The following is a 25769-nucleotide window of genomic DNA, read 5'->3' on the forward strand; positions in this document are numbered from 1 at the left end:
CACCCTCAGCTTTTAACATAAGATAATATATTCAAACTTGTTTAATTCATTTTATGGTTGCAGGGGGCTAGAACCCATCCTATTGATAGAGTTCCCAAGGCCGAAAACTCATCACATGGCCTAATGACATACAGTGCTCACAAAATGGCTAGTTTAGAATTACCAATTACCCTAACATGCACATGGGAGAACAAGCAAACCATACTCAGACAACATCCAGGGGCAAAATTTGAGCCCATTACATTCTAATACAATTCTATGAGATAGCAGCAATATTCACGGAGGTACCATGCTTTCCTCAAAACTTCAATCATGTTAAAATGTATTATTTATTAGTATGAACTTTGCCAATTTTGTTTCTTGATAGAATTGGCACTAAAATATCCAAAAATAATTATGTGCAAATCTTTGTCTTTCATATACACAGCAGATGTTTATTACTGAATATTGTTATTAATACAGTACTGTAATGAACTTCCACACAGATAGTGGGTGACAGGGCTCAGATTCAAACCTAGTTTTTTATAACATCTCCATTTTTTTTCCACATCTCAAAGATATGCAGCTTAGGTCATTGGCGACTCTGATCCCACTCAGTCGAATAAGTGTTGGTGTGTGTATGAGCATGGCTTACAAAAGTTTTTCTGCACAGGAAGGTGGTCTGCTTCTGCCTTGAGTCATGAGCTATTGGGATAGTTTTAGGCTACTTCTGACTATTTCAGCTATTGCTTTACAAAATTGATGACTGAATATTTTAGTAATGTTAAATAAATTAAAATAATATCCCGCTGATGGATTGTTACCTCAGTCTAACTTGCTCCTTTCACATTCAAGATAAGACAGTTTTTTTGTAATCCAGGCCAGGTAAAAGCATGTAAAAATATATATAATGTATATGAATATCTTGCATACTAGTTAAAGTAATCTAATAAAAGCAATCGGTAGGCACAAGGCAAGAACAACACCTGAACAGGTCACCAGTCCATCAGAGGACGAGCACACACAAACTCACTAGGGCAAGTTCACCAACCTGCATGCAAACTCCATGTAGGGCACAAATCCCAGTCTCCTCAATGCCAGGCAGTAGCTCTACCACTGTGCCAGTGTGCCACTTACCTAATAGAGTAACAATGCAAATCTACTTTTTTATTTTTAATTGAGAACAACTTTTTTAATAAGAATTGTGTGGCTTCACAGTGGTCAATGCTGCTGTAAAAGCCTAAATTTGAAATCGTGGCTGGGTCACTAACTGTACATCTATTCTCCAAATGTCTACATAAGTCCTGTCCGGGGTCTTCAGTTTTTTCCACATCCCAAAAATGTGCATGTTTGGTTAACTGGAGATTCTAAATTTTTTCTGGAGTAAGCAAGTGTGGGCTAGCATGTGAGTGTGCCCAGTGATAGATAGATAGATAGATAGATAGATAGATAGATAGATAGATAGATAGATAGATAGATAGATAGATAGATAGATAGATAGATAGATAGATAGATAGATAGATAGATACTTTATTAATCCCAATGGGAAATGTGATGGCATGGGGCCTCATATTTGATTCCTCCATTGCATTCAATGCTAATGATTTAAGCTTGAGCCTCAGCCCTCTGTCACTGAGCTACAGTATATCACAAAACAATTAAAAAGAAGGCTACCTCAATTCTGTCAGACAGTAGCCATCCTGTTTAATCCCAAATCTTAACTATTGCCATCAGACTGCAGATTTAGCTTCCCAAGAGTAAAGAGCAACAGATTTAAGAACTCTTATTCCTAGAGCTATAAACATTTTGAATTCTGTTACTTGTAGGGATGCGGCTAAATTAATTTCACCCATTTCCAAGTTTATCTTAATCTTAGTCTTAGGCCTTCTCAGACCTAATCTGGTCATTTGCAGTGAAATTGATTACTATTTAGTTACTACATTTGCACCCTTTTCACCTAATTAATGTAGCAAAATGGAAAAAATGTAAAAACATAAATGGCTTAAATGCAGAGCCTGAATTAAAATTACAGTAAGGTTTATTTTTTTTAATTTTGGATGAAACTGTGGCACTGCTGGAACTTTACCTCAAATCATACAGCATATATGAAACTTATGAATATACAAGAACACAAACAAATTGTTGGATTTTTGACAGACTGTAGTAGCGACAATTCACCAGAAATGCAATTTGATATTGCTTCAAAGTTTAAACACTGCAGGATCACTGAAAAAAACAGTAACCATCCCTGATGATCAAAGGAAAATATTCCTTTTATTGTTATTAGTATCCATCCATTCTCTACCTCATTAATCCAGTTCAAGGTTGCAGACGTCAAGTGACTATTCGTTAGTCACTGGGTGTGAAGCAAGAATGAAGCTACTACAGAGCTCAAACTTGCTAATTCGTTGTCGCCAATTAATACACCTTTTTGGGATATAGTAGAAATTTCTGAATACCTGAAGAAAATGTCACACGGACATAGGGAGAACATGCAAACTTCACACAAATAGTGACAAGAGGTCTTGAAATGTGCATATGCAGCTTTCCACATAAAAGTCAGGATTTATAAAAGAACACTTGATAGGAGAACTTCCATATATTTTTATTGCAACTATGACCCACTTTTAAGCAACATTTTGGAGAGACTGGGAAATGACGACACCCTTGATCAAGTAGGGAAATGCTGCCAAACCAGCTAAAGAACAACTCACACATATAATAATTAGTATCACTGTGCCATTATTATAATGTACATTTGATGTGACAAACTTGTTAAATCTAAAAAGGGATGAATATGATGTATAGACTCTATCTTAATTTTCTTTTAAGTGGGCCAATGCTGCATATTTTCACTGAAGAACTTTTTTGGTTTTTTTTTGTCTGCTTGATTTAGATACCTATTGTCACTTTCCAGGATTAAAAACCAAAGCACAGTCAAAATACAGATGTGATTCACTCCCTGCGTCCAGAAATGTTTAAATCTTATGCCCTACAGCATATTTATAGCTTAATGGTTTAACACAGAATGCCTTGTTTGGCATTACTTGAAGACTATGCAAATGGTCATATATAAAGAAAACAAACTGTTTGGGATCGGTCAGATTTTTTTGCCCATGATGATGACTAGTTTATAAACCGATATAGACTTTATAAGATGCCTGTGATTATAAAGGGTGAATTGTGTAGAAATGTGCTTAAGCCAGGTTTTATAAATCAGATTTTGTTTAGCAAATGTATATTTTCACATTCGAATTCATGCAAAGTTTTACAAATGAAACCCCCGGCTGGGATTCAAACCAAGGAATCTGGGGATGTAAGGAAACCGTGCTAGCCATATTAGCTGGATTCAGTTTTGAAATCTAGTATTTAAAAATAATGACAGTCTTCCATTATGAAAGCAAAAGGATTTAGGCCTAAAGTAATAGAAGCAAACTGGTGCAAGCAATGGTTTTGTCATTCATAATGGCTGTTCTTTTATAATACTAAAGCAAAATGGACTGTCCTTTTTTTTTTGTTTAATTTTTGGCCAGTATGTTTACATGCCTCAAAAGTTCCACATAACCAGTCAATACAATACTGATTTGCTTTAGTGTTTGTAGCAGCAAATATAGGAAATTCAGGAAGGTGAGATGTCAGCCATGCCCTCTGTGCTTCACGGCAATGTCCCTGGTCACAGTCCACAGGTTGCAAAACTGTGGATTTGAAGAGATGCCACACCCTTCCTGTTCTCCAGACATGACCCTATGTGACTGCCACCTGTTTCCACCTCTGTAAGACTACCTGCTATACCAATAATGAGAACATCATGTCAGCTACTTAAGTGTGGTTGTACAAGCAAGACAAAATGTTTTATTGAGTGGAGAGCTTTGTCAGCCTTGTAACAAGTGTAACTGTGTTCATGGGAATTATGCTGCAAAATAAATTTCTTTTTGTTTTTATTGATGTTTCATCTAGGGCGGCACGGTGGCGCAGTGGGTAGCGCTGCTGCCTCGCAGTTAGGAGACCCGGGTTCGCTTCCCGGGTCCTCCCTGCGTGGAGTTTGCATGTTCTCCCCGTGTCTGTGTGGGTTTCCTCCCACAGTCCAAAGACATGCAGGTTAGGTGGATTGGTGATTCTAAATTGGCCCTAGTATGTGCTTGGTGTTTGCGTGTGTCCTGCGGTGGGTTGGCACCCTGCCCAGGATTGGTTCCCTGCCTTGTGCCCTGTGTTGGCTGGGATTGGCTCCAGCAGACCCCCGTGACCCTGTGTTCGGATTCAGCGGGTTGGAAAATGGATGGATGGATGATGTTTCATCTAACAGTTCAGGCTCAAAACCTTTTGAATTCCTTTCGTATTATTTCTGTGCTTTCAATGTTTTGCTTTGTGTTTGACAATCTGGGAGGAACTCACAGCCAACCTACTATAAAATGAACTTTACAAAAATACATTGGATTAACATATGGTACGGCTGCCTGTCTGGTATTGCACCCAAATATGCCAGATGCATTTGACCTTATGGGCACTCTTTCTGGCCTTTCTTATCACCATTTATTTCTTTGTGTGGAACACATTTGTATGACTTTGCATTGTGTGGTAACAAACTGGCACAAGAGCGAGAGGACTCCATTATTCCAGTCCCCCTTAACAATTTACCTCCAAGACAGTTTTATTTTTCAAATTTCATTTTTTGCCTCTAAATATGCTCTTCTGAAAAAAAAATGATGTTCATTTTAGAGCTGAATGGAAATAGCATGTACCATTGGCTTGAACTGGTCAGATATATAAAAATAAGCATCCACTAGAATTCTTGCATAATTAATTCCATCCATCCATTAATTTACTGACCCACTTAATCTAAATGATGACTGCAGGGACCCAGAACTTGCCATGGCAACGTCAGGTGCAAGGTAGAAACCAATCCTGCAGACATCTGTCTATCACTGCACATTTCTAATGATAGTTAACCATTATTAGGATTCATTAATCTCTAAAATCTGCTTTATGTGTTTACAGTATGCAAGCAAAATCAGTGCTATTACAAAAATTTCCCTATCACCTTTTGTTTTCTTTAGACAGATGGAAAGCAGCAATGTGTCAAAATATGGTTGTGATAAACTAGATGAGGTAAGAAAGAAGTCACTTTGGATGAATATTATAAAATGTTTTCCTTTTTTGTTGCCATGTCCTAAGGCATGAAATAAAACACCCTGCAATGTACATAGTTGTCAAATTTATTCAGAATACCCACCCCCTTGAGAATACGGTCCCGCAGTTCAGCTTGCGTCAGTGGTCTCTCTTCTTCATCAGTGGGAGGTGAGTCTTCTGTGTCATAATCCTCACTGTATGAGAATGAAAGATGTTAAAAGAACCAGACAAGCAATCAATACCCCTAAATGTCCCTTCTACCCAAACACACACACACACACACACACACACACACACACACACACACACACACCATCAGATTACAGATAGCCACACTTATCAGATGTAAATCACATACCCAGTGGAGGGGGGTTGGATAAAAAGGCTGTCAACAAGATGCTCAGGGCTCTGACCCAACAGGAGCTGGGCTGCTTCACGTGGGCTGTATTTTGTGTCATAGTCCTGCAGAAAGCCAGAGAAGCACAAATGGTGGCTCATGATCTACATGTATTCAAAGACAGCATGGAATACAAAGGCCACCCAAAAAGGCATTCATTAGGAGGTACCTTAGAATATAGGTAAGAATGTGCAGAGAGAAGTTCGTTGGCTCTTTGCTCCAGTAAGCCAAGGTAGGTCATCATATTGCTATTTCTGATTCCAGAGGAGTTACCTAGCATGTCTTCGATCACAGCGCGATCACACCCTGTCTTATCGAACAAAGATCCAATCCCTGAAACAGGAAATATCTATAGTCAAGAACAGAGCCCCTACAATTCTTCTGGATTTTTCCAATTAGTCTAATTTTAATTTCTAGTCCGCTACTTCAATCTGTTCCTCTTTTGTAAATCTATTTCTCCCACCCATCCCATTGCTTTTCTATAGTCCTGTGCACTGGTATACAGTATATTTATATGTTACTGCACCTGTCTACTGCTCTGATGTTTAGCCTACATCACCGTCCACATCATGAGTCTACCATCTGTTTCTCCAGTTCAATCTGTTGGTGTATAACTCATTCGTATATCCTGCCCCATTGATGAAAAACTAATTCATCCTTTATATCACACTGAAGTATAGCTCCCTGTTACTGTTTACCCAACAAATCAGTCCAGCAGCCCACAGCAATGGTGAGGAGTCTCCTCCTAAGTGTCACCCTACTGATGAACAGTCCACTCCTAAATTCTACCCCACTAAAATCCACTCTATTACACATGTCCATTATAGGGATGTATGGTATGCTTCTCTTGTTACTTCATTGGTTTATAGTTTACTCTGTAGTCTCCTGCCAGTATAAAGTCCACTATTCCATTTCAGCTCACTGGTAAGCAGACCATTTTTCCATGATTATCTCACTGGTGCACAGTTTCCCACGATAGTCCATCCCACTGGTATTTATTTTACTTTTAATCTATACAGTTTTATATAGTTCAACATCCTGGTTTACAATCCTGTATCACACGATGTGTTTATTCAGTCTACAACACTGGTGTTTATTATATTCTATACTTCAGACTATTGCACTGGGATATAACCTATTTTTCCATTCACACCACTGATGTACCATATGATTCATGATCTTATTCTGCTGGTGTATGTCCCAATCCCTTATCCACCCCACTGATGTATATTTCACTCATCAAGTCTGCCCTGCTGATTTTCTACAGTTCACTTCACAAACGTGTAAGTCCTCCCTTAAAGCTCACCCAGCTTGTGCATAGTCTGTTCTTTTAGTCCCCTTCACTGTTACATTTTTCCATTCTTCTTTATTGTTGTACACTCCATTGCTCCACATTGCTCCTTCATCTCATACCTTTTCTCAGTTGTTCCTGAATCTTCTCTATCTCCTTTTCCCGCTGCTCATATCTCTCTGCCTGTTGTGCAGCCTGTGCAATCTTCAGCTCAATTTCCCTCAGTGAGACTTGGTGGTGTTCTTCTTGCCGACTGCCCTGATTTCGGAATAAGGCCATCTCCTTCTGAATCTGATCACAAACCAAATCATCAGTAAAAGCACTGAGCCTAGTTCACAGCATGAAGAATAATAGGGAATAGTACCTCCTCTGTCTGCTCCTGAAGCCTCTCTATCTCACTGTTCTGTTCATTAACATAGTTGAAGAGTGCAAAATTTCTGTCTTCCACTGATACATAGACAACAAGCAGAAAGTCACCAGAGGAGAAGTAAGACTGAGGTGCTCTGTTTTAAATGATATTATCGCTGCCCTTACCTTCTATGAACTTCCGGACAAGAACGTCTAGATCTTTCTCTCCAGTGATAGTATGAATTCTCTGAAAGGCATCTTCATAGGTTTCCACTGTGTCCTCCCGTTGGTCCTGCCTCCGTCTATCAGCCATCTCCATTCCTAAAATATGATTAATCAACTGAAAGTATCAAGAAATAATAAAATAACAGGTACAGTTTGAGTTTTTAGCTAGAGTGTCCTAAAACTTGAGAATGACCTACCTGGTTATATAAGTGAAGCCTCATCAGTCTCAGCAGTTACATCCAGGCTAAACACTCATTGCTTTAGCCTACCATATACTAATTTGCTGCTTATATTACAATTCTGTTTGCTATTCATTTCCACAAAAACAGTGTGACAATAATTAAAAACTGTTACTGACCTTCCTCTATTCTGTTTTTCTCCTAAGCGTTGTATTGTGGCAATTGGTTCCACTGCTATGTTAACAAGCTGCTACCTCTACTTATGAGAAGTAATAGAGATGTTTTGGAAGCCTTGTAATCCAAGGATAAAAGGATTTCATGTTCTTATTAGTCCACCCAACATATAGTTATCTTATTGTAGAATATCCAGAAGTGGATGGGCATTCATTTGGCCATGATCACCAGAAGTATGATTTTACCCAACTGTAATTTTGTCTTTTATAGCCGACCATAGACTACCCCAGAGAGTTTGTTATCCTACATTGCCAGCAGATATATTTTTATTATCATAATTTTATGTTAATAAAATTGAAAATTGCTTTGTTTTACTGTGTGTTTAACTTAATTTATATATTCATTTTTAGAAATGATACATAGTTTAAATATTTCTGCTGTTGCATTATAGCTGCAAATATGTGTATGAGCTTGCACTCAGTGAAGAATTAATCGACTGGGACTGACCTCTGGTCAAGCTGATATTTGTGGTCCAATGCTTACCACCTAGCCATTGAGTCCCAAACACATCTTCATCTGCACGCTCTTGAAGTTTGACACGCATAAAATCCTTCAGTCTCCGGTCATGGTCGATGATGCGCTCAAGTTCCTTGATCTCAGCATTGTGCTGGGATTGATCCTTCAAGGCTTTCTCTCTTAGAAGAACAATTTTGGACTGGGCTTCCACTCTGCCAATAGCATAATAACAATGAGTTAATACAAACATTTACTGCAATATTACTTCATATCAGTCAACTGACCCAAAAGCAACCAGCACCCACAAATGCATACCACATCTGTGTTTGTCACTAGGTCAGGGATAAAAAGTATTGATGAAAATACAAGTGACCAATGCAGACTTTAAATTGACTTTGAACATGTACATTCTTCCTCACTGTTTACCTTTCATCATAGGCAGAAGTGGACGTGTCAATCACACAACCAATCTCCTTGTGAATATCCTGCTTTTCCTTTAAAAATAATATAACATATAACAATTTCTCAATATGCCAAAGACATAATTCACCCGTAAATTCCCACCCTGCTTTAAGTGTTCTACATGCTCACCTTCTCCAGCTTTCTGAAGAGCTGCTCAAAGCGGCTTCGCTCTGTACGAAGAGTATCTAACTCCTTCCTTAGAGCACAATTCTTGGTGAGATGCTTGTTCATCCTAACTAGAGCCTGAAAGGAGAAAAAGACAAAGTGGTGGACAGAGTGATCACACAACAAGTACAGATTACTATCCATCCATCCATCCATTTTCCAACCCGCTGAATCCGAACACAGGGTCACGGGGGTCTGCTGGAGCCAATCCCAACCAACACAGGGCACAAGGCAGGAAACAATCCTGGGCAGGGTGCCAACCCACCGCAGGACACACACAAACACACTCACACACCAAGCACACACTAGGGCCAATTTAGAATTGCCAATCCACCTAATCTGCATGTCTTTGGAATGTGGGAGGAAACCAGAGCGCCCGGAGGAAACCCACGCAGACACGGGGAGAACATGCAAACTCCACGCAGGGAGGACCCGGGAATCGAACCCAGGTCCCCAGATCTCCCAACTGCGAGGCAGCAGCGCTACCCACTGTGCCACCATGCCGCCCCAGATTACTATTGTCAATATAATAATAATAATTAATAATTCTTTGCATTTATATAGCGCTTTTCTCACTACTCAAAGCGCTCAGCAATTGCAGGTTAAGGGCCTTGCTCAAGGGGCCAACAGAGCAAAGTCCCTATTGGCATTTACGGGATTCGAACTGGCAACCTTTTTTCCTGATTGCCAGTACAGATCCCTAGCCTCAGAACCACCACTCTGCGTAAGTATTAGTATAACCTAATTGTGTCTTTCCTCCTGTAATTTCTCTTCTCTTCTTGCATACCCTGGCAAGTTTCCCCTTCCAATAATGCTCCCCACCCAAAGTATGTTTTCATCTCCTTGGCTTTGCATAAGTTTTTTCCTCTACTGAAAATTCTTATATGACCTTGTAATCTCTCTCATCTCCTGTCACTTGTTATCTGGTGTTGTAAACTCTATCATCCATAATATTTCACATCATGCCTTGCAATTTCTCCTTGGCATCTATCTATCTATCTATCTATCTATCTATCTATCTATCTATCTATCTATCTATCTATCTATCTATCTATCTATCTATCTGTCTGTCTGTCTGTCTGTCTGTCTGTCTGTCTGTCTGTCTGTCACATTCCATGAAACTTTGTTTCTGTCTCCCCAACCCACCGTGAATATTGTTCATCAGATCTTGTAAATTTTGGTCTCATCATGATGTTTCTCATGTGGCATGTGCACACTCCCTTCCCATTAAGCTCCACATCTGCCACTGTACTATATCTCCTCCCACAACACTCATCATCAGACTCTACAAGTCCTCCTCTGCCAAGATGCTCCTTATCAGCCCTCGTAAATTCTCTCTTGACATGACTGTGCATCTGTACTTTATGATCTCCCTTTCTACAGTTCTTGTGATCAGTCCCTGTCAGTTTTACCAGCAACGCCTCACCTTGTCAAGACGGTTTTCCAGTGTCTGCCTGGTCTTCTGTAGCTGACCATTGGCATAAGTTGTTCCATGACTGCCACCCATCTCTTTCTTCTGCTCTCGCACCTTTTTCTCCCAGATGCGGATCTGTTACAAAATAAGCCCACCTTTATTGTCCTAAGGTCAGCCCTTGCAAGATGAATAATACTTCAGCACAAGGTCCAGGGAAGACATTAACCCCAGAAGCCAGCTGTGTTGACCCCACTCTTCAGTACTTTTTTTTTTTTTGTTCTTTATTTCGCCTTATACAATTTCTTGTATTAGGAATTTGTTAGTTTTCGCATACCCCTTGGGGTCAGAGCACAGGGTCAGCCATTGTACAGCGCCCCTGGAGCAATTACAGGTTAAGGGCCTTGCTCAAGGGCCCAGCAGAGTAGGATCTCTTTTGGCAGTGACAGGGATTCGAACCGGCAACCTTTGGGATACCAGCGCAGATCCTTAGCCTCAGAGCCACCACTCAAGCAATACTTCAAGCAATACTTCAAGCAATACCTCCTGGTCCAGGTCAGTGGACGTTGCCTTCTCTTCTTGCAGCTGCCTGTCCAAGTCATCTATGCATTCAAGCATGCTGCGTAGTGTCTGCTTGTTTTCCTGGTCGCGCTGGCGGTTTATATTGCTTGCTGAAAGGCGCAGGTCCTTCTGCAATTCTTCATGTTCCTGTGTCAATTTCTCAATCTCACTTCTATATTCAATCACATAAAGGGGCAAATAAAAAACTAGTTATATAAAACAGTCAAGCAGATACAGTAGATCATAATCCTTCTTCACTCCAAATCACATGAATACCAACTCTGAAAAAGCATACAGGCTCCCTTGTACCCCTGCCTCACTATACACACATTTGAGGAATATTTACTATTCACTTTGCCCTTATTTATAAAAAAAGCAAATTATGAAATTAACTTTGATACTACTGACTTCTTTGGCCACATTAAGGTATTAAAAATGTGTTATCAGTTTTAGGAGGTTTTACATAAAGGACACATCATTAAATTTGGAGTATTCCAAGGACTACATTTGTAGGAAGAATTTCTCAGAATTTCTCTGTGCACTGACAGGAAGACTCATTTACTAGCACTCAAGTTCACACAAACAGAAAAATTCCTTCACATCATCGCTGCCAAATATGCTGTCATTATTATAGCGCAGCGTGATTTGTAAATCTGCTTAAAACCTGAATATGAAAAAATGAGAAAAGCACAAAGAATTCCTTTTTTTTACCAAACAGCTATGTAGGTTTTTTAAACATGGCCAACTCTACTAAAAAAGAATGAACAGTGCAACAATGGTTTTTGTGTGTTTGCACACATGCACAAACACACATAAACTTTTCTAAGCAATACAGAATATATAGACAACGCTCACAATTGCCTCCTGACAGCTTCCTGGGTCTCGATTCCATAGGCCTGCCGATCGCCTTCCATGATCCGGAGCTGCCGCTGAAGCTTTGACAATTCAGCCTCTGACAATAAAAAGTATGTTATCAGGGAAAAGTGATTGGGAAAGACAAACGAAAACACTCAGTGAACCCAGAACCGTTGTCTTTCATTTTTAAGTGCAAAGTGGAGGAAAGTGACATTGTCAGTTTGATACAAATTGCACATAAAGTGATCAAGGATCATCCATTTATTTTTAGAAACCACTTTTTCAATTATAGGGGTTACCCACACTGGGTAGTATCAGGTACAAAGCAGGAACTAGAAAGAGTATAAGAGAAAATTAATACAATATGTGATCAACGCCTAAGGACACAGTGCTCATAAGACCAAAGATGAGAATGGCTTCCACATGGGTTTCAAATAGCAGTTCGAATAAATATATAAATATATATGATATATATATATATATATATATATATATATATATATATATTTAAATTATATATATATATATATATATATATATATATATATATATATATATATATATATATATATATATATATATATATATATATATATATATATATATATATATATATATATATATATATATATATATATATATACACACACACACACACAATATAATAATAAATAAATAACAACAGTTATTTATGTAACCAAAAACAACAAGCACTGATGTTTCTTGCAACAAGTATGGATTTATCATTATGTGTCTTTGTCTCACATCCCACATGTGTGCCTCAGTTAAGATAAAACAACCCATTTTTTTTACCTGTTAAACATGCAAGATGCATTTTAGTTAGTTTTCTGTGTGAAAGCTACCATACAATGTGAACACTGGCTGTTAAAGATTTTCCAGAAAAGGAAACTTTTAGAATTAAAACATCTAAACAGGCACTGCAGAATCTTCGCTGGAAGTCTGAGACTATGAAACCACTAAATTTGTCAATAATTTCTTTAATAGGTATAAAAAGAATGACAAATCCCCCACATTCATCCTAGAAAATACTCCCCCAGACAGACTCATCTCTCTATAGATTTATGAAAAATAGAACTAGAGAGTGTACCTTAATGGATGGAGAGATGAGATGAAGCAACAAAAATAGTAAATTTCATCTAAATCATGGTTCCTTGCATGATCATGACCAAGTCACTTACAAATAAATAACCTTTACTATAATGAAAATGTCTACAAGATACTTCACAGAGCCATAATTGAGGTGTTTTAACATTTTACAAGTAACTTATGTGAATTGTCAAGGGTTAATGAGTCAAAACTACTAAACCACACTGTATAAAAAAGTATATCAGTAAGGTGTGAAGTGCTGTTCAAATAAAGTGCTTTAGGACTGAAATAGTTGTATAGAGTAATCATAATGGGATTGAGCTACTGTGCATACACATTTATTCTATTGGGAACAATTCCCAGTATGGTCATGTTAATCAAATACAATTAACACCCAAGTCACAGACCAATAAACGAAGAACATATCGTAAACAAATTTATAGCTCTTCTGAATCCCAATATTTATCAGTCAGACTAGTTTGTTAGAAGATTGTCACTTTGCTCTAAATTCAATACTAATGGGGTCTGTAAACCCCATGAACCCCAAGAATCACTAGTGCTACTTGGCCACCATTTTATTAGCACCTTAGGATGCCCAAAAGGAGAGTCTGAGCAACTTTTAAAGAGCCAATGTTTCAAGGCAGCTTCCAGGCTGGCTGCTTCCTGTGTAGGACTGAAGCTTCCCACCTTTTGCAAGAGGGGTCTGTCCCCTGCCAAATGTTTTACCTGAAGGAGTTTTACTAAGATTTGCCATGGCTCTACTTATAAAGTATTAACCATGAGAGCATTAACATGTGGTGCATACAACTTCTGTCCAAAGTAGTGTGCTGAGATGTGTTGTAACACATGTGTAGAAGTGTGGATCTCTTTTTCTTTCCTGTGTCTTTGAATGAGCCATTCCCTAGCTTGTGCCACTCTGATTGCAACTTTGCCCCTGGAAGTATATTGCCACAATAAAGCATGATAAGTACACAGATCCTGATTAATTCTCAATGGTGAGACTAATCATGAGAGACAGAAGTAGTTTACATTAATTCAGTAAAGTAGGAAAAGTTACTGCACACACCAAGCAAAGGCTGAAAGAGTTTAAAACACTTTAAATCCTTAATAATAGAAGTGGAGAGTGATGAAATACACATCTAACTGGAAATGTTTTGTAGCAAATTGTTGGGAATTGTTGCTGTTTTAAAATATGCTCTCCTAGAGGCAAAACTGAATTACAAATATATGAAACTCACTAAAAATACCACTAGGTAGCTGCCCAGACAGGCTCTCATCACAGGCACGCCTCTTCTTGAAAACAGCTTAGTCTGCAAAATACCTCACCTTCTAGGATGAATTAATGCATAATAAGAAACTAGGATCACCAGAGGTGAAGCAATATTAAGAAAAAGACACCTGCGACGAAACCATACCTATGCCATCCGCGTCCATTTCGCTGCTGTCTGAGTTCACACTCACTGCAGACCGTCCCCGAGGCATTGTCCTGCTGGTCTGTGGGTGACAAACGGGTTCTGCGTTACTGTCAAAGGTGATGGTGGACTTTGTCTGACTAGATACACGTTTTAAGTGCTCTTCTTTCCAGTTCTTTCTCTGATTCGCACTGTACTTTTTTTCTGGTATAGCCTCTTACAAGTTACCTTACTTTAACCCTCTACAGTCCTGTCACTTGTTCTAATGTGTTTTACACCGAGCCCTAGCCGTGTTGTCTAGTCTTTTGGACACCACGCTTCGCTTCTTGATAATTCTCTTCATATAATTATTATTATTTATTATTGTTATTTCTAGCGTTACCAATTCTGTTGAATTCTTTCTCTCCTGTTGTTTCGCAGTGAAGCTTAGTCGCAGATCTTTAGCGCTGGTTGCCTTGCGCTTAGAGCGTAGTTGTTAGTAACCGTCTCTAGGGGGAGGGAGCAGTTTAGCCAGCCAGTTTCGGCAAACAGTCCAGGAGGCGGGATTTTTTCCTTTTACCCAATCAGAGTTCCTCACTTTCGTAACTGGTTGCAGAACGGTTTGTTGCTGTCTTACATTTGGCGCCGCATGGCACTGCGCTGCGGAAGCATTACATACTGTAGATACCGTAAATCATTATGCCGTGTATTAAATACATACTTTTTATTTACAAGCAAGAACTGAGGTGTAAAACAGGCTTTGGAGTCGTGCAGTAGTTACACTATAGGAAAATTACTTATTATTAAGAGTTTTTTTTTTTTTTTTAAAGAGGCATCTTTAGTTTTGATCCAGGCATTTACTTTAAACAGACTGCATTTATACCCTTCCTTGATATTAGAGTTATTACATATCTCGAATTTAAAATCAGTGTGATAAGGAATGTTTATTTTGCCACAAATAGTAAGACATTTAATAAGGGCCACGTATTTAACCCACTTTCTCTGTACAGTAAATGACACTAATTAGACACTAGTACCTCAAACATTGCATTACACTTACCACGCTTTTATTCTCAGTTTATAAGATTGGTTATATTAGAGCAGCGATTCTCAAGTCCAGTCCTGAGTGTTCATTATGGCTGTAGGTATTTATTCCAATTCACAATCAATGAGTCGTGTTACATTTACTGTATCTCTCCTTTTGTCCTACTCATACTTTGGATTCAGAAATTCGTATTACTGTGTATAAGAATTATTTTACTTTTGCAATTTCTTTCAATGGTTTAAACTTGTCAATTCCTGTTTATATTGCTTTTTCTGTGCAATTTGCCCTCTTACTTATATTCAGTAAATGACAATTAATAGTGAACACAATAGATGCCAGTTCAAACAACATGGAATGGCAGAGGACAACTATTTCACTGTTACCAATTTAGGTGCTTATAGCTTTAATAATCAGAACGTTAAAAGAAACAAAATATTTAAAAGCAAAAAGATTTCTTGACCATCCAACACACAAATGCTTGCTTTGTCCTGTAAATGTGTGGCATGTAAAGTTTATCATATTTGGATTTAAACACAAAATACACACACACACACATATACATACAGCATACATATATATATATATATATATATATATATATATATATATATATATATACACAAATCGGTGGGTTGGCACCCTGCCCAGGATTGTTTCCTGCCTTGTGCCCTGTGTTGGCTGGGATTGGCTCCGGTGGACCCCCGTGACCCTGTGTTCGGATTCAGCGGGTTGGAAAATGGATGGATGGATGGATATATATACAAATAAAACTGGAAACTAACAGCTCAGCTTTAAAGCAGGAGTCCAAATAAGAAACAGCATTGGTTGAGACTAAAATCTCCAGGTCCTGATATCTTCCTGATATCAATGGAAAAAAAACCCCACCAAAATACATGCAGTCTCGCTACATCTGAAGAGCAGGAGTTCACATGATTACACATCAAATCAAAGATGTTTTTTTCTTGTGAAGAGTATATTTCTGTGCAAATATGCTGGAACCAGAAAAAATAATTACCTAGTACCAGTTTTTGATGTATATTAGCATTCTGTCTTATGCATTTGACTTTCATCAAGATAGAGTACACTTTGGATGATTGAGAAACTGTTTATTGTTACACATATTGTACAAAGAGAGAGAACAAGTAAATAAGCATACAAAATGTAAATATTACTTTTAATATAAAAAAATAAAACGTAAGATAATCTAATTCATTTTCATTTCTTACAAAATAAACCCAAACCCGGCCCAAACCTGAAATTGTATGTAAAATAACGGACTCAAACATTGCACAAAACCTAATACTTTTTCAAGCCCCTCTCAGGCTCAGCTAAAACATCTGTAACTGTGGCTAAGTAGCCATTCAGACAGATGTGGTAAGTTTCCCTGTTTGCAAACTTAGAATAGGTGAATGAAAATAGTCTTTATTAAACACAAAGTGTTCAATATGAAATGCTTGGCGTGTTACTTTTGTACATCCCTTCTGAAAAATCTGCCAGTCTTCTCACTGTGACATTTCAAAAAAGTTTGACACAACATGCAACTGTGTAGTCTGTGTTATAGTCGCATGCATAGTCTATGTTACTTCTTGCTGTTTTTTTTCTGCTTTTTAGATTGAACAGGAGGCACAAACCTATTTAGGAGAAATTGGTTAGATACTAATGAGAGATCTGTGCCCATATTTATCATGTGTCTCACAGTAGGAAAATGGTTCTAATCGGGCTCAGAGCTCTCAGAATGACAAAAATTTGGTCCTACCCTTAGGAGTAGGAGTAAAGCATTTAATAACTTTTCCTTATTTAGGAAACTACTCAAAACTGTACCTGCATTTTGGAGAGCTTGTGAGCTGTCCTAACATGCTAGGAACTGACATAAGATGGCGTTCACCTAGAAATTTGCACACACATTCTGGGAAAAGCAGAATGTTTTTGAAATGTTGTGTAAAAATGAATCTTGAAAACATATTGATTTGACACAGACGGAACTAACTTTATAGCAAATTTTGTGCATCACATGATCAGTCTATATGGAGAAGACAAGAGTTGTCAGCTGAAATTAAAGTTTTGGTAATGTTACATTTTTTGGCCACTGGGAAAATGAAGTTTTGCAATAGTGATGAATGGGGCATGTCACAACCACCTTTTTCTTGAATTTTGCAACAAACTTTAAATGCCCTTACAATGTGTGAAGTAATATTGCCCACCACTCCATGTGAGGTAAAGTAAAAAAAAAGTAAAAAAAAAAAGAAAAAAAAAGTAAACTGTAAAAGTAAAAAAAAAAAAAAGTAAAAGTAAACTGGATTCTTGCAAATTGCAAGTTTTCCTGGAGCTGTTGGTGTGATTGATGGCACACACATAAAGATCACTTCCCCAAGTTTGGATGAGCATGCACATGTGAACTACAAGCAATATCGCACACAGGTGCTCATGGGTGCAAACAATAATTATGAAGTAATGAGCACCAAGATGGAAAGACAGAGAAGCACACCGAATGCTGGGATAGGTTCCAGGTTCCCTGCAACCACAGGATAAAGTGGGTTTAGAAAATGGATGGATGGGTGATCTACAGCCATACTTTCAGATGAATCACCTTCATGCTATTATAGCCACAAAAAATGCCTCATAAAGTAACAGTGATAATGAAATTTGCCACAGCTATTTTTGTGCTGATTCTGAAGTCACATTCTCTCTTCTAGTATTCCACTGGGCCCTGCCCTGCACTGCCTCTCTCAATAATACCCCTTTGTCTACTGCAAAGCATTACTCATCCAGTAGTCTCCGTCTGCCTTCTTGAATCTTCCCAGGCTTGTAAAATATAACTGAAATGTTCCAGGGTTTCGTGGCATACGACGTTTACCAAACCTGTGTGTCAATCACTCTTCCATTTATCTTCAAGGTAATATGCTGTCTCTGAATATCTAGATCTGTATATTACGTCACGCATTGTATGGGCGTCCAAATTTAATGGAAAATTCGAGAAAACCATCGTTACTGCAAAGCTTCTATTTTACACGTAACATTACACCTTCATTTGGCTGACAACGGTTGGCTTCTCCGCATGGCTGGAGGTATGACGTGGCGTTCAAGATTTGTTATGAATATTATTAAATCCCTCTCTCTCTATATATATATCAGTTGTCCAGCGTTTCCAAAATTTTCTTCTCAAATTTTAAGCTGTGCGGCCCGTTTCTGCCTGAACGCCATCTTCTGGTAGCTCCTCGCTAGATGATAATGCTAAAGTTGAAACATTGATAAAATGCTTTTGCTTCTGCTTCTTAGTGTTGGGCCAAATTTGCGTCAGTCTTTTATCTTTGAACCAGTTAGGAACGTTTTCCCACTGTGAGGCGCTTGATAAATACGCTACTACTTTCGCTGATCCCTTCCTGTACGGCGATGCGGGCGCATGCTGGGGGTTGTGGGTATGTGGCTGTTTAGAGGGTCATTTATGCGCAGGTGCGAATTACAAGTTCGACAGTGAGCGGGAAATACTCGCAGGTGGCACCCGCGGGGAGGGCTATCATCTTACAAGGTGTGTAACAAAATTCAAAGGCATGTTAAAAAGAAATATGGCAACGCAAGGGGAGTTGAAGCTTTGCATACGTCTCACTTGTAATTATATGTGTTGCGCAAGATGTCAAAGCAAAATGGGGGGTGGCCAGATTAAGAACAAAGATTACTAAACTGCTAGTGTGTCTGCTGAGATGTTTGCATCTTTTCTCCATGTTTACGCTCATGTTTAGATGTTTAGCCCCTTCACAGGGCCGGGTTTTCCAATAGGCTAACTAGGCTTCAGCCTAGGGCCTCAAGATCAAGAGGGGCCTACATTCAAATTGTTAGCAAAATTTTATTATCCCTCATGTAATTTACAAACTTAAAAATGGAAGGTGAAAGGGCCTCATAAGTGGAATAGCCTAGGGCCTCTTTTCATATAAATCCAGCCCTGCCCCTTCAAGGGATTGGTGCGGTGCACGGACATTTTAAAGAGTTGTAGTCTCACTGCAGAGTGTCGATTTACGTGATTAGCGGCCTTAAAAAGAGGACACCACTCGGTGTGCGAACTTCAATTGCATAGTAGACATCAATGAGAAGAGTTCAAAGACCAAAAGCTAAGCAAATACTGGGTAATAATACTAGTAAATTTGGAATAGAGCTTATGTTTGAATTTTATATTATTGGAAAAACGAATACAGAAAAACAGTGTAACATGGGCCATGCTTTATTCTCCCAGTGCCTTTTTGTTAATTTTATATGCATCAAGATTCAAAAGATTGGGGAAAGTGTTTGCAATGGGCTAAAATCCTGGCCTAGGAAGGTTCCTGCCTTGAACTCAGTGCTGCCAGGATGGTCTTCAGCCCTTTGTGAGCCTGAATCATACTAAATTGGTCTGAAAATATTCATACATATACACGTTTGTTTTAATGTTTATAAATGCCACTTGTGCCTGATGCTTTCAGGATTAGGTTTGCTGGATTAAGCAGCTTTGAAAATGGGTAGATGGATGGATATATGTGGTGGTGTGTGTATTTTTGTCCTCAGTTTAGTTGCTATTTATATAATACTAGCTGTGAAAGCCCATGCTGTAAAAAGCCAGGGCTGCTAGAAACCATTGAAATCGTCAGAAAAAAAATTGAAATGCTGAGTCAGGGGTTTCATTTTCCAGACGTGCTCGACCCCCCTTGTCAATCAGCGGCTAAGCAAGTTTCTCTCTCCGTTTGTCTTTCCTTGCTGGTTTCACTTTGGCGACAGTCGCTTTCTTTCTTTTTACAACTTGTTAACTTGGGGCCGCCTTGCCAGCTCTTTGAGCTTCATGATGTAGCCTCGCACTTCTGGGCCAGACAGACAGACACATGCGTATACATTTATATATAAGATGGACAAATCCTGCAGATTACTGCAGTGGTTGGTGCTGCTGCCTCCAGGATTGATCCCTGTAGGCTTGAATCCCATGTCCAGTTGTGTCTGTGTGGATTTGCATGTTCTTCGTGTTTCTCATTAGGATCTCTTGCAAAGATGTTTGTGTTAAGGTAATTGGGATTTCTAAACTGCCAGTTGCGAGAGTGGTTCATGTGATGGACTGGTATCGTGTCCAGGACTAGTTCTTGCCTTGCTTGTAATGCTGCCGCTATAGGCCCTGCTCCCAGTGACCCTCAATTTGATTATGTAGGATTGAGAATGTTGTGTTAATGTAACAGATAGGTCTGAACATTTGGCAGAGATACATTTCTGTCAGTTGTACTGAAAGAAATATTTACTAGTCTGTATAGAACTGTTTCACTGATGTCTGAGGATTTTTTCCCTGATGCAGGCTGCTTCTGGTTCCTTCAGATATTTTCAATAGGGTTTCAGTGAGCTGGTGCGCTGTCCAGGTGTTGTTCCTGCCCTGCACCCAGTGAGTGCTGGGATAGGCTCCTGTTGCCTTGCAACACTGCCCTGAATAAGCAGGTTAGGAAAATGGAAGGATACATGGGTGGGGGTTGATTTATTTTGAACCATCCATCATTCCATCCATTCATCCAGAATTTCTAGGCGCAGCCAGGGCATTGAGGGGGTCCAGTTTGGTGGGCTCAGGATTGGGTCACTGCTTTTTGCAGATGATGTTGTTTGTCCTGTTTGCTTTGTCAGGCTGTGATCTTCAGCTCTCTCTGGATCGGTTCGCAGCCGAGTGTGAAGCGGCTGGGATGGGAATCGGCATCTCCAAATCCGAGACCATGGTTCTCAGCCGGGAAAGGGTGGAGTGCCCTCTCAGGATTGGGAGCAAGATCCTGCCCCAAATGGAGGAGTTCAAGTATCTCAGGATCTTGTTCACGAGTGAGGGAAGAATAGAGCAGGAGAGCGACAGGCGGATCGGTGTGGCATCTGCAGTGATGTGAGCTCTGCATCGGTCTGTCGTCGTGAAAAAGGAGCTGAGCCAAAAGGCAAAGCTCTCAATTTACCAGTCGATCTATGTTCCTATCCTCACCTATGGTCATGAGCTATGGTTAGTGACCCGAAAGAACGAAATTGTGAATACAAGCCGCTGAAATGAGTTTCCTCCACAGGGTGTCTGGGCTGTCCCTTAAAGATAGGGTGAGAAGCTCGGTCATCCGGGAGGAGCTCAGAGTAGAGCCGCTGCTCTTCCGCATCGAGAGGAGTCAGATGAGGTGGCTCGGGCATCTGATCAGGATGCCTCCTGGATGCCTCCCTGGTGAGGTGTTCCAGGCATGTCTAACCGGGAGGAGGCCCTGGGGAAGACCCAGGACACGCTGGAGGGACTATGTCTCTCGGCTGCCTGGAAATGCCTTGGGATTCCCCCGGAAGAGCTAGAAGAAGTGGCCGGGGAGAGGGAAGTCTGGGCATCTCTGCTCAAGCTGCTGCCCCCACAACCCGATCTCGGATAAGCGAAAGAGAATGGAATATTTTGAACCTAGTTTTTGTTAAACTTGACTTGCTTGTATGGATTGTTGTTTGATTCTAATAAAATTAATAAAATATTAAAAAAAAGGAAAACTGAAGGATGGTTGGATTAATTCTAGGCTTTGAATTTAACAATCCTAAACTCCCCATTTCTTTTTTTTTTCAACACACTGTTATGAATTTGTGTTTTTAATCATTGTTTTCTTGCAAGATTTTTGTTTTCAATTTAGCATCAACTTTGTGATTATAGACAAGTCTTTACACTGTGGAATTCATGGCTGACTCCGAGACATCATGCTACCCAGACTCTATCTAAATCATAATGTTGCCACCTATAAACTTTATAGCTGGTATGAGGTTCTTCTGTTGAAAGGCAGCTTATGGTTTATAGTAAATATAATGTCTAGCACTGCAGTATATAGTCCACCATGAATGTTATCAGATTCACATTGTTCCAAATGTCTTGTTCTGCAACCAGCTGAAATCTAGCAGACCTCATTATTGCACAGGCCTCTCATTTAGACCAAGTTTCTGCTGTCTCTTGAACCATTGCTGTACCATCAAATGCACTTACCAATCAACAAATGGCAATCGTAGATATTCTGTGATAGTGTTACAGGGTTCTTCCCAATATGCATGATATCCTCCTTGCAATTATTTTTAACATTAACACTTCAGAATGACTTCATATATACAGTATCAATGATTCTTCTTCTGTCAGTCTTACTCAGTTGTTTATAAATGGCTAATGAATGAGTCATTATGGCATCTTCTTAGTTTTCTTTAAAGGTCAGTACAAATGTCTTGACGCCATCATGATCCAAAGCTCTCTAGCAGCATCTAATGGACAAACAAATCTAATCATTTTCATAACTGACTATGCTACACTTCCGTGTTGAGATTTATTCAGACTCCACCAGTTCTTTTGGGTGCAATTCCTTTCTTTGTCACAAATTGTATACTTTGTATGGCATTTTGTGTTTTAGCTGCATTACATTCATACTGTAAATGTGTGAAGTGTTTTCAGCCTTTTTCTGGCAAGAACTTTATAGAACAACTAGCTGTGTAAGCCTGCGCTGTAAAAAGCCCGGGCTCCTAGAAAAAATTTGAAATTGTCAGAAAAAAAAATTGAAATGCAGAGTTGGTAGTTTTGTTTTGCGGACGTGCTCGCCCCCTTTGTCTATCAGTGGCTAAGCAAGTTTCTCTCTCATTTGTCTTTCCTTGGTGGTTTCACTTTGGCAACGGAGTCGCTTTCTTTTAGCTTCATACTGTAGCCTCGTACATCTTTCTTCTGCTGGCTCTTTGAGCTTCATGCTGTACCCTCGCACTTCAGGGCCAGACAGACAGACACACTTCAGCGAAAGACGTTTATTATATAAGAATAGGTACATTTAGTGTTTAGTCCACTTAGTTCACTTAAAGAAATTGTATATGTACTGTACTTTTGAAGACCTCGAAGCACTTGGGAAGTGAATTTTTATTTTCAGGAAGTAAAGTGAGCTAGGGTAGACAGTGGTTAGTAATGCTGTCTGACAGACCCAACATGCCGGGTTTGAATCCTGCCTGTCACTGCCTGTGTGGGGTTTGCACATTCTCCCTGTGCTTCTCTTTGTTTCTCTGTGTATGCTAGTGTTTCTTTTATATTCCCAAGTCATGTGTGATAGATTGATTGATGATTTGAAGGCAACCCTGCATGAAGGGGCCCAACAACAAACTGGCTTTCAGATTAGGATGGGCTGCAACCTCCACATTATTGAACTATATTAAGAAGGTTTCAGAATTTTATATTCAAGTGAGCTGCCTCTAAATTTTACAGGTTACTACCCTTTGTACATTAAAATTTGTCTAATTAAAACAAATACAACAAAAGAAATCAAAAACTAAGTTGCACAAAAAACAAGTGACAGTATAACTCTAGCAAAAAAAACAGTAAGACATACACATCACAATGCAATATTCAACTTAAAGTATAATTTATGTCCTGCATCCATCCATTATCCAACCCGCTGTATCCTAACTACAGGGTCACGGGGGTCTGCTGGAGCCAATCCCAGCCAACACAGGGCGCAAGGCAGGAACAAATTCCAGGCAGGGCACGCACGCGCACACACACACACACACCAAGCACACACTAGGGACAATTTAGAATTGCCAATGCACCTAACCTGCAAGTCTGTGGGAGGAAACCGGAGCGCCCGGAGGAAACCCACGCAGACACTGGGAGAACATGCAAACTCCACCCAGGGAGGACCCGGGAAGCGAACCCGGGTCTTCTAACTGCGAGGCATGTCCTGCATCTTTTATAAAATAAATACTATAAAAATGGTCCGTGCAGGAGCCTCTTGAAGATGTTACACAATAATTATGGAAGACCCATTGAATCCTCCCAGATTTAATGAATTTTCGGCAAATTAATCTGCACAGACCTGTTAGTGTATTTTCACTAGAATGGCTGTGTGCTACTTTTGAAAAAGATCTTTCAAAGATACAGATGTTAAGCAGAGTTCCTAGGATTTAGTCTGGGATTTATTATACAACCTCCACATTTAAAAAAAAAATAGAATTGCCACATACAGTACATATCCAGTTCTTTGGCTATGTGTCAGGTCCACTCCAATGGACTCTCTATAGAGGCTCTAACAGGGTAAAAGTCATCATGGCTAACTTACTTTCCCAAAGTGTCCCCTGCTGTACATTGTTGTAAGAGATTTCAGTTTTGCAAAGTGGCATGCACAGCATTGGCTGGAAAGAGCATGGCTGGAAATAGACTTGGTAAAATCCTTACCTTTGTGAATGTATTTTCTTTTATGCGTTTTTTTTTGTATCAGCCATGAAACATAATGGCTGTATATCAATTAATTTTGCTATCCTCAGCCCTTCCATTCTAGAATACATAGCAAAATATAATCATCAGCTGCAACAAAGTTCAGTATTACGGAGTTACACCATGACAGACTAGTAAGAATAACAAGAATACTGTATAAGAAAATTTAAGGTGTTTGTGAATGAGCTTATTTTGAGCACCCTGTAGATTCTGACACGTTGCCTCTTTTAATAAGGCCACTTTTGCTGGGACTGAAAAGTGATTAAGGGGTTGCAAAAGTAACATTTCTTCAATAATGTACAGTGAAAGGCGATTGAATAAATATCTACTTTGGATGACCACATAATTCTACAATGGAGCTTTTCTAGTGGGGCACACTTCTGGTTTGAGGTTAAACTAGAGTACCTTTACACAGTCAAATATATAAAATTCCTAACCAGTTATCCCATTCTGTATTGAAGCTAGGCTGTGATATTATTACTTAATTTAAATTTGCATAGGGAAGTATAAATACTCCACTGTTTCCCATTGCCTGCTACAGGCTTATTTTACTTACCTAAACAGACACATGATGGCAGTATTTGAGTTACACGTAAGATCGTTTAACATCCGGAAAACGAACAGGCGCCTTCAACGAAAGTGAAACGTGCGATGTAAACTGTCTGTTTGGGAGCATTTCTAGAGAAAGGGTGACGATGCCGACTGCAAACTTGGTAATATTAGGCGAAAATGCAAAGCACATCCACAATGCCCTACCACCCAGAAGACATGTCTGCATCGTGCGAGAGCGAACTGAAGAAACCGACTTAATTTGCAGCACTAACAAGGAAGGCTGAAAAGCCCGTCGATGAGACGAAATCTCACGGAGGGCATCGATAATGGTAGAAAACAAGTTACCAGTCAGCGTGGTTGACGGCTAAGACTTTCAGAAGCTAAATATTTACCTTCAGGTATTTCACAGAAAATCTCGAGATGAAAATCCAGTTAGCTACAGTGAGTAGGTTCGCTTCACGACTGACAGGCAAGAGGTACAAAGTGTGTCAATAACATGCCACCATATAGATAATGATTGACAAATAAATTCGGTGGTACTGCAGACATAAAATATTAAGACAAAAAAAGTGTCAGGCTTGCTGAGAGGGTAGACAAAGCGGGTCATAACAAAATGAAGCGTTGTACCCACTATTTCGGCCAACCTCATGAACAGGTGTTCTGAAGATACGCGTCCGTAGAATACAGAGCCCTTCACTTTTGAGGCGGGCGTGCAAAGCCGTGATTGTTTATAATTCTGGGTTTCTCTTCATTTCACTCCTGTTCCGTGC

The 25769-nt window shown here is 39.5% G+C and overlaps 2 protein-coding genes across 3 annotated transcripts in view; one reads left to right on the top strand and one right to left on the bottom strand.

The window, feature by feature from the left end:
• odad1 (outer dynein arm docking complex subunit 1) overlaps positions 1-14735 on the bottom strand; it is a 16705-nt gene extending 1970 nt beyond the window's left edge. Inside the window, exons 1-14 of the mRNA XM_028807373.2 lie at positions 14592-14735; positions 14213-14291; positions 11691-11787; positions 10818-11007; positions 10290-10412; positions 8828-8941; positions 8663-8730; positions 8264-8448; positions 7329-7463; positions 7159-7241; positions 6917-7085; positions 5673-5836; positions 5465-5568; positions 5210-5300 (exon numbers count right to left, since the gene is read on the bottom strand). Coding sequence (XP_028663206.1) covers positions 5210-5300; positions 5465-5568; positions 5673-5836; positions 6917-7085; positions 7159-7241; positions 7329-7463; positions 8264-8448; positions 8663-8730; positions 8828-8941; positions 10290-10412; positions 10818-11007; positions 11691-11787; positions 14213-14279 — 1590 coding nt within the window. The 5' untranslated portion in view covers positions 14280-14291; positions 14592-14735. The remainder of the gene's footprint in view (positions 1-5209; positions 5301-5464; positions 5569-5672; positions 5837-6916; positions 7086-7158; positions 7242-7328; positions 7464-8263; positions 8449-8662; positions 8731-8827; positions 8942-10289; positions 10413-10817; positions 11008-11690; positions 11788-14212; positions 14292-14591) is intronic.
• Positions 14736-19182: 4447 nt separating this feature from the next.
• The window catches only part of LOC114656012 (taste receptor type 1 member 1-like), a 28691-nt gene continuing 22104 nt past the window's right edge, over positions 19183-25769 (top strand). The window contains exon 1 of one of the 2 annotated variants that reach the window (XM_051930424.1): positions 19183-19588. In XM_051930424.1, coding sequence (XP_051786384.1) covers positions 19572-19588 — 17 coding nt within the window. In that variant the 5' untranslated portion in view covers positions 19183-19571. The remainder of the gene's footprint in view (positions 19589-25769) is intronic. The other variant, XM_051930425.1, reaches the window with a different exon arrangement.

This window comes from Erpetoichthys calabaricus, chromosome 8 (genome assembly GCF_900747795.2).
Source record: "Erpetoichthys calabaricus chromosome 8, fErpCal1.3, whole genome shotgun sequence".
Classification (NCBI taxonomy): Eukaryota; Metazoa; Chordata; class Cladistia; order Polypteriformes; family Polypteridae; genus Erpetoichthys; species Erpetoichthys calabaricus.